The 9,319-nt window shown below is 37.9% G+C and overlaps 1 protein-coding gene across 1 annotated transcript; it reads left to right on the top strand.

The window, feature by feature from the left end:
- Positions 1-1,404: 1,404 nt before the first annotated feature.
- Positions 1,405-7,532, top strand: LOC121509778 (uncharacterized protein C22orf15). The gene is made up of 5 exons (XM_041787440.1): positions 1,405-2,978; positions 5,879-5,965; positions 6,138-6,260; positions 7,215-7,289; positions 7,426-7,532. The coding sequence occupies exons 1-5, from the start codon at positions 2,954-2,956 to the stop codon at positions 7,530-7,532; spliced, it is 417 nt and encodes a 138-aa protein (XP_041643374.1). The 5' UTR covers positions 1,405-2,953.
- Positions 7,533-9,319: the final 1,787 nt, after the last annotated feature.

The raw sequence follows: 9,319 nt of genomic DNA, 5'->3' as shown, positions 1-9,319 counted from the left end.
TGTTCATGTGCTGTCCTGTGTGGCGATCCTGTCTCAGCTCAGTCTCATCAAAGTTATGATTCAAGGACAATCACAGCTGTTGGGAGTCATTACATAAATCCATAACTGTGTTGTTTGGGGATTTTGTGTCTTACTTTGAAATATTATTCCCCAGAAAATGTTAATAAAGGAAACTTTGATCACAAAAATTATCCATTTCAAGTCACAAGTCAGTTAATGTCCCACAGTAGGCTTTAATTGTAAAACTTAAATGTCAACCTTTATTTTCTGTCTGTATCATTACATTGCCCTTATTTGCATTTTTAAAATCAATTTCTGCCACTTTTTGCCCATTTTTGCAACTTTTATCCCGTTTTTGTCTGTGTTTGCTGCTTTAAGCATTCCTTTTTCTTGCTACTTGCATTTCTCCCTTTTTGCCATTTTCTGCTATTTTTCACATTTTAGCTGCCTTTTGCCATTAAATGCCACTTGTTCCTGCTTTTTGCCCATTTTAGTCACTTTTCACAAATTTTTTGCTACGTTTTTGCTGCTTTTTGGGCATTTCTCACCTGTAATTCACCCAATTTTTCCACTTTCTGCCCTTTGTTCGTCTATTTTTCTCCCCATTTTTACCACTTTCTTACCCTGTTTTAGCCATTTAATGAATATTTTCATCAATTCTTCTGCTTTTTGGACATTATTGTAACCTTTTACTTATTTGTAATGCCACTTTTTTTCCTTTTTTTGCCACTTTTAATCAATTTCTGCCACTTTTTGCCCATTTTTGCAACTTTTATCCCATTTTTGTCTGTGTTTGCTGCTTTTAGCACACCTTTATGCTATTTGCATTTTGTCCCTTTTTGGCATTTCTTGCCATTTTTCACATTTAAGCTGCCTTTTGCTATTAAATGGCACTTTCCGCTGCTTTTTGCCCATTTTTGCCACATGTAACTCACTTTTTTGTCACTTTACACCCTTTTTTGCCATTTTTGTCACTTTCTTATCCTGTTCTAGCCATGTAGTGCCTAATTTGCCCCTTTTCACCATTTTTTTACCACTTTTATAGATGTTTTTGCAACCTTTATTTCCACTTTAACCCTTTTTGCAACTTTTCACCACTTAGATTGTGGCTCTTGCAAAGGTCATTTCCAACAACTTGGCTCTGTGGCTGGGCAGGGTTGAGTAACACTGGTTTATAGCCAACATAGGCTGCAGAATGTCTGTTAAAACAGTTATAGCTTGATCAAGACATTCAAGTGGACTAGTCTGTATTAACAAGAGCGTCTTTGTCTCAACCAGCTGGTAGACGGTGATATGCCCTCCTTATAGCAGGTGAGCTATGGGCTGTTCTGTTTACATTGCAAACAACGCAGCAATCAGCTTACAGGATGTATGTCAACCTGGGGTCAACATTATCACCCTGACTGATTATCAAGGCCAATATTTAGCATTTGGCTGATAGTATTCGTGTTTTAGTTATCCATAACTTATAGAATGAATCAAACAATTGCTTTTATAATGTCGAACAACCACTTTAAGTAGGCTCACCTGAAAAACTAATGACCAAAGCTGTCTGAGATTGATGTCAGTGATGGAAACTGACAGGAGAAGCAGCACAATTTTTACCAACGGTGAGCAGGAAGAAGATCAAGTAACAAGCCAATAGAGGGCATATCCCCATCTGTGAAAGAGACAGGCATCGGGACATATGTTCTCTTACTGTGCATGTTAATATACTGTCTATATACCAGGTGTCAACTTGTAGAACATCAATTTAATAGGATTTAAGTCAGACTAACATGTTTAAATTTAAAAAATCTGGGGCACAGGTGGCCTAGTGGTTTAAGGCACGCCCCATGTTCGGGGCAGCCTGGGTTCAAATCTGGCTTGTGACTCTTTCCCACATGTGTCTCCTGCTCTCTCATCCCTGTTTCCGACTCTATCCACTGTTCTCCTCGATCAAAAAAAGGCACAAAAAGCCCAAAATAAATTTAAAAAAAAAAGAAGTTAAAATCCAGTTTTGTTCAAACTAACACAATAATTCAACCTTTTCTAACAGCATATAAACATCCTGAGTGGCTGGAATGTAAATATATAGAAAATATTAGCTATAACTGATGGACACTATCAGCCTTTTCCACCGGCGTGTGAACGAGGAGGTGTGACCTGCAGTGTAAAATTGTTTTGAGCAGTCAGATGACTAGAAAAGTGCTTTACATGCTCAAGTCCATGTACCATTTCCCATAGCTATAGAGTTAAAATTCCTCTTTTACTGCAGCCTGTGAAGGTATGGGACATGGTAGCGAGCCAAAACAATAAAGCAGCAGCTGGTCAGCTCAAAAACAAGATGAAACCTCTGTTACCCACTGCGCTGTTTTTTTAATTCATGTCCCAAAAAACAAAATAGGTTATAGATGTTTTAAAGATGTAAAATGATCAGATATTAAGGGGCTTAATATGCTATAAAGCCTGTAATTTGTTGTTTATTCATAACTTTAATGAACCATAAATGTACTTAAATTAGAACAATGGTGAAAGCTTTCACAGTTGTCTCTAACAGCACCTTAGCTGAGATTAAGTGAATTAATATTCCTCCTAGCAGTAATACAGTAAGAAATAGTGTTTCTTTGGTCTGTCTGAGCATCTATAAAGTGTTGGTGCTATTCTGTCTGTGTGTGGAGACTCCATGGAGACTGTAACAGCAGTCCCTTGTCCCCTCATTTAAAGGCTGCAGCCCTTGAAAAAAAGAGGATAAAGATGCTAAAAGAGCTATGAGTGTGTATGTCAGTGCCAGTTCCTGCAGCCACCCCCTTTGAGCTGAGTCTTTGTCACCAAGTGTAGACCACAACACTCATTTAACAGCCTCTTTTGTTGCTCTGTGTGCCCCGTCTAACTCCTCCGCCTCAGTGGAACAAACAGATGCTTTACACTACCGTTTAGTAACGCTGCAAGTGGAGCTGATCTGGAGCAGAGGATGTTTGCGACCGTCCTGTTTGGAGGTAAAGTTTCTGCAAAATGGATTTTTTGTTGCTTTTTTGTTGAGGCAAATAACTGCAGATGTGTAAGTAAAGAAGTTTTTTGTTTTACTGCAGAATGCACTCACTAGTGGTCATTTTTGACTTTCATAGCTTGACCTTTCTTATTTTAATGATCTGGTTTATTTTACAAGGTTAAGAGTATGGGGAATTTACTTGAATAATATAGAAATATACATTTTATAAACAGCACAAAAAGTAAGGACATTTGTGTTTGGTAGACTATTTCCTTGTTGTAACGATGCTTCTTGGCAATAAATCTTAAACCGTTGGAAGCCTGTTTATTTCCATTTTAAATGGTGTCACATTTGTAAAGAACATGCATTTGTGGGATGAGCAGCAGAGCTGAGTATGTGGGTTGCAACTCATTGCAAAATCTTAACTCAATATCTCTCTGCATTGAGATTGCTTCCAATGATGACAAGCCTCATTTTTTTCCAGAGAGAGAGATGCCGCCCCACACCATCACACTGCCTCCACCAAAAGATGTTAACTCTATCAGTGCAGCGATCAGCATAGCTTTCTCCATGTGTTCTCCACACTTTGACCCTACGATCCAACTGCTGTAGGCAGAATCTGGACTCATCGCTGAACATAACGTTCCTCAACATGTTCAGGTTCCAGTGCATGTGTTGCTAACACCAGTGCAAATTGGCCTGATGGTGAAGAGCAGTCATGGCAGGCCTATGAGACCAGAGATTGGCTGAGTGCAGACTGTTCCAGATTGTCTGGGCAGAGAGCCATCAGCTGTATCCTTGAATGTTAATCTGTAGAAGACAGAGAGATGCTACTAGGGCTAACTCCAAAAAGCCACACCTTGGTCTGCAGAACAACAGCTTGAAGTTGCCCTATCGCGCAGGCCCTATCCAGATCAGCCAGGTGACAATTAGGCACCTGACTATCGGCACCTGGGGGTGCCAGAAGCAAGCAAACATGCAAGCAGACATTCAGGTAGACATGCAGAGTACATTTAATCACAGGAAAGCTCGATGTGCTTCACACTGAGGGTTTAAACACATTAACAATTATTTCCACAATCATAAAAACCTTTAAGAAAGCTTTTGAGTAATCACATCAGAGACAAGACATAGAAATTAAACATAAAAGGAAAGAAGGGGGCATACAGCCACACTGATCACATGAACACACACACAGAAATTATTCATATGCTTCAGAGAGAAAATTGGTTTTAAGTTTAGTTTTGAATAAAGATACAGTAGAGATAGACCTCAGGTCTGCAGGGAGGTTGCTCCAGAGGAAAGGACCACAGTAACTGAAGGCCCCCTCAGCAGCCTTCATTCTGATTCTGGGTACGGCAAAAAGACCTTCACCTGAGGACCTGAGTGGTCTGGTTATGAACTGTGAGCAGGTCAGAAATGTTTTCATGGGCTGAACCGCTCAGAGTTTTATGGACAAGTAGAAGGATTTTAAAGGTGATTCTTACACAGGGAGCCTATGGAGTGTTCTGAGGACTGGGGTGATTTGATCAAATCTCCTAATTCATGTTAGGACTCTGCCAGCTGTGTCTTGAATGAACTGTTGTCTACTTAGTGATTGTTTTGATAGTTTGGCATATAGTACAGTATCTAACCTGATGGAGAAAAACGCATGGATTAATTTTTCTGCATTATTTTGGGGATTGAATGATCTGAATTTGGAAGGTTTTCAAATGATAGAATGATGTTTTGATGATACTGGATATAAAAGTTTTGAGTTGTTGAGATCTGACTCCAAAATGATGCACAGATTTCTGGTGTGCTCACTGTATTTCATGGATATTTAATCTTGATGAAATTGAAGTTTTGTTCTTTGAGTTTTGGGGCCAATGATTAATATTTCAGTTTTGTCTGTGTTCAGATTTTGACATCCAACAGCTGAAATCCCTCATGTAATGTAAACAGTTTATTTACTGAACTGAAATCAGAAGAAATAGAAATGTAGAGCTGTGTGTCATCAGCATATGACTGGCATGAGTTATGTCTGCTGATGACTTTAAGAGTGGGAGCAAGTATAAGTTAAAAAGTAATGGTCTGAGGATTAAGCCCTGTGAAAAACCAGAGAAAACATTTCTTTCAGCAGAATTTAAATTACCAACAGAAACAAAGAACTTTCTGTTTTTATGTAGGATGAAACCCACTTCAGGACTGGACCAGATAAGCCAACAAATTTATGGAGTCTATGGATGAGGATTTCATGATCTACGGTGTCAAAGGCAGCTGTATGATCCAGCAGGACAAGGATTGAAATTTTTTGTGTGTCACTGTCGATCCTGAGGTCACTGATTTCCTTTACAAGTGCTGTTTCTGTACTATGGTTGGTTCTAAAGCCAGACTGGTATCTGTCATGCATATTGTTGCTTAAGAGATAATGGTTGAATTGGTTGAAACAACTTTTTCTAGAGTTTTGCTGATGAATGGGAGGTTAGAGATAAGTCTACAGTTATTTATGATGAATTGATCTAAGTTGCTTTTCTTAAACACAGAAGTTATAACAGCACGTTTTAGAGCAGCGGGACAAATTCCAGTCTGTAATGTAGAAGTATTAATAATGTTTATAAGACAGTGGGAGACAGCTTTGAAGAATTTGGTGGGGAAGAGATCAAGAGAGCAGACTAGACTTAAGACTCTGGCTAACTTCAGAGCAGCTCAAAACAACAGTCAATAGCAACAGCAGAATAAGCTGATTGGACTGGTGGAGAAGATTTAGCTAATTTTTCATGGGTGCAACCCACATACTCAGCTCTACTGCTCATCACACAAATGCATGCTCCTTACAAATCTGGCTCCATTTAAAAGGGAAATAAACAGGCTATAAGCAGTATTGTTATGTATTGAAAAGATGCGTTACCTAATATCTTTTTTAAGACAGCAGGATGGAAATACTCAATCTCAACTGCAAACTGATAAACTTCATCCATTATCTAAAGGAAATGTGCAGTCTGGACTTTAAAGGTAGTCATCATCAATTACTTCATGTTAATTCACTTTTGATTCCTTCATTTCCTTATTGGGATGAAATGGCAAATTCATGTGCCCAGTACTTTAAAGATGCATACTATATCCATACATTTTGTATGTTTAAATGAGACTAAATCAAGTAAATGTGATGCATTTCGTCCTGCAGAGTGTGTGGATTTGCTGGACAGCAGTGGTAGAGTGATGAATCTGGAGAGGCAGCAGCACAGTTTGGCTCTGGCCAGCAGCGTGTTGGTAGAGAGACAGTTCTATGTCCTCCTTAAAGTTTGTCGTAAGTTCAACAAGGTTTCTAAACTTTGCTCCATTCTAAGTGGTTTCATTTGATTTTGTCCTGTGATTAGAAAAAATTGATCCCAAATATGAAAAGCGATGGTCTATAGAGGGATTTTCAGTAAGGACATATAATAACGCTAGTTAAAATGGGAGTCATTTTGAGTATATCTATGAATATATATAAAGGTGCATCTCAGATAATCAGAATATCATGTAAAAGTTTTTTCATGTTATTTACTTCAGAAAGTTACATTTCCATAAATGCTATCACACAAGTATTTCAGGATGTTTTTTGGTTTTAATCTTGATGATTATGGCTTACAGCTTATGAAAATTTAAAAATTCACAATCACAAAATATTTGAATATTAAGGAAGGTTCAATTTGCAAAGGTTTTCTGAGCCTTCATTCTCTCACTCTGGTTCAGTAAACACAACAGCAATCATGGGAAGACTGCTGACTTGACAAATGTGCAGTAGGAAATCATTTCCATCCTCCAAAAGTTAAAGATGCATTGTGTTTTGATGGATTCACCCACAGAGGAGAATTATCATAGATTTTAAATGTCCGACAAAACTAAAGTACATCTCAGTCTTGTTTCAGTTTCCTTAATGAAAACTAAACTTACTTTGTCATTCTAGTCATCAAAGATCTATCTTTAATTAGTTTTGTCTTTCGCATGGAAAAAAGGGGTAGTTAACAGTATTTTAGTCATACTTTTAGTCGATGATAGTCACACTGCTTGGCACCTGTCCACAGTGAAGCCAAAACTACCTGAAACTGGTTTTAAGCCAAAAATATCAACATTAAAACAGAAAAGTCTTGAAATATTTCACTTTGTAATGATGAATCTAGAATATATGAAAGTTTCACTTCTCAACTTTGTGATGATGGAAATGTCTGACATCTGTTCAGCTGGTACATTGCATCCAAATTCATTTATTTCCCTCTAGGAGATCCTGATACTGGAGGGCTGAAATATGTATCTCTTCTAAACAATTTCAGTCAGAGTCATCCTGAGTTAGCAGGTAAGAAACCATCACAATGGAACAGAAGACTGCAAATGAGGAGTGTTGAGCAACACGTTGATCTGAAGTGGCTCTCTGAGGCCTCCTAGGGGTCAAACATATTTTTACAATTTAAATTCAAGTCTTCTTTTTGCAGAGCTACTGAGGAAACTTTCGAACCCCAACAAGGAGCAAGACAGAAAGATTAGAGGTGGTCGAACCAGGACCAAAAACAACTCTTCAAATCACAGGAACCACAAATAATGCAGTTTCAATGCATGCTATGGCAGAAGTCTGCTTCCTGTGGAAACTTCAGATTAAAAAAAACCCTGAATTCCTCAGTGCTTTTTAGTTGCACAAGGTTTTCTTTGAAGCTTGCTTTATGAATCAAGTGCAGTATATCAGAGGTATTTCCATTTTTAAAAGTTACCAAGTTATTTAGTCACCAATTATTAGAGGACCTACCCTGCATTAAATGCTCAGTACACACACTTAAAACGTGTTTCTTACTGACAAACAGACTGCTGCTGTCAGACTTTAATTCTCTTTATAACCTAATAAGCAGAAAATTACTGACTACAAAAAGAAATACTTATATCTCGGTTTTATGACCTTAAATGAGTTTTATGTTTGATGGTGAATCAGAAAAGAAATCAAATCTTAAAGTCCATAGTAATTCACTCTTTCATATTGATTTTATAAAACTTATTCTCAATATTTCACTTTAAATACTCATTTCATTTTATTAAATCCCACCCCATCAGATTCTTTTGAAAACTTCTGATAGTAACAATAATAGCAAAAACACAGTTCTTCCAAGGGCTTTAGCATCAACAGTGGTTGTTTTGAAAGAAATAAATATTTGCTGTAATCAATACTGCTTCATTTTGTTAAATCAAACATCTTTCTAAAATTAAAGCTGAAAGATATAAATGATATTTTCTGTCATGCTCACTACCTGTTGCTCCGGTCGTGGTAACATGACAAAGTTAAATATGCGTCTTCAATAACTGAGTTTTAAGCATGCTGTTGGCTGCGTAAATGAATCAGGGATGTCATTCTTTCAATATTCTTCAATATTCTTATCAAAAATTGAGAGTTACCAAATGGAAGAGTTGATAGTAATATTATTATAATTCCCACATTTTAAGAAAGATTAGTTGGTGAAATAAGAATTTCAGCAACCCCACCAACTAGATGGAGAAATGTTTTTAAAGGTGGGGTCCAAAGTCCTTTAACGAAACATGATCGACCATCACTATACCAGTGTTAATTTTGACAGCTATTTTTACCTCCGCCAAGGAGGTCATGTGACCGGGTGGATTTGTTTGTTTGTTTTTTTGTTTGTTAGCAACATAACTCAAAAAGTCATGGACGGATTTTCATGAAATTTTCAGGAAATGTCAGAAATGGCATAAGGAAGAACTGATTTGATTTTGGGAGTGATCCAGATCACCGTTTGGATCCAGGAATTTTTAAAGAATTCTCTACTATTGGGAGATAAGGCTAATGCCTGAGGTCTGCACTGTTACCACTTTACACCAGGAGATGGCGGACATGAGTAACTTCAATCCCAGCAGCATGTTTTTGGTGTTTCTATTCAAAGTTTTGGATTTTACAGAGTTTGAAGGAAGCATGCCTGGTCGAGGCGACAAGTCGGAGCATAACAGAGAGGAAGACAGCAAATTGTGGCGAGAAAACTCACATTGCTGGGAGGAATAGAGGAATATTCACCCTCTGCCATGACTTTCAGTCGTTCGGTGAGACCATGGGTGCTTCTGCCATGACAGTCCACATGTAGCGAAGCCAATGCTTTGCCTCACTGTGTCTCCACTCCACCAGGGAGGGAGTAATCTGCGAATTAGATATTGGGAGTGCTCCAGATCACCGTCTGGATCCAGGAACGTTTTTAAAGGATTCTTCTCTATTGGGACATAGGGCTAATGGTGGAGGTCTGCGCTCTCTGAGTGCTTTTCTAGTTAATTTTAACTTTAGTCTTTAGATTAAATGTCTTTTCGTTTTAGTCACATTTTAGTAATTTCTACCCTGTT

This window comes from Cheilinus undulatus, linkage group 5 (genome assembly GCF_018320785.1).
Source record: "Cheilinus undulatus linkage group 5, ASM1832078v1, whole genome shotgun sequence".
NCBI lineage: Eukaryota > Metazoa > Chordata > Actinopteri > Labriformes > Labridae > Cheilinus > Cheilinus undulatus.
Note: the sequence above shows the minus strand (reverse complement) of the source record. Positions and strands in the feature narration are given on the sequence as shown.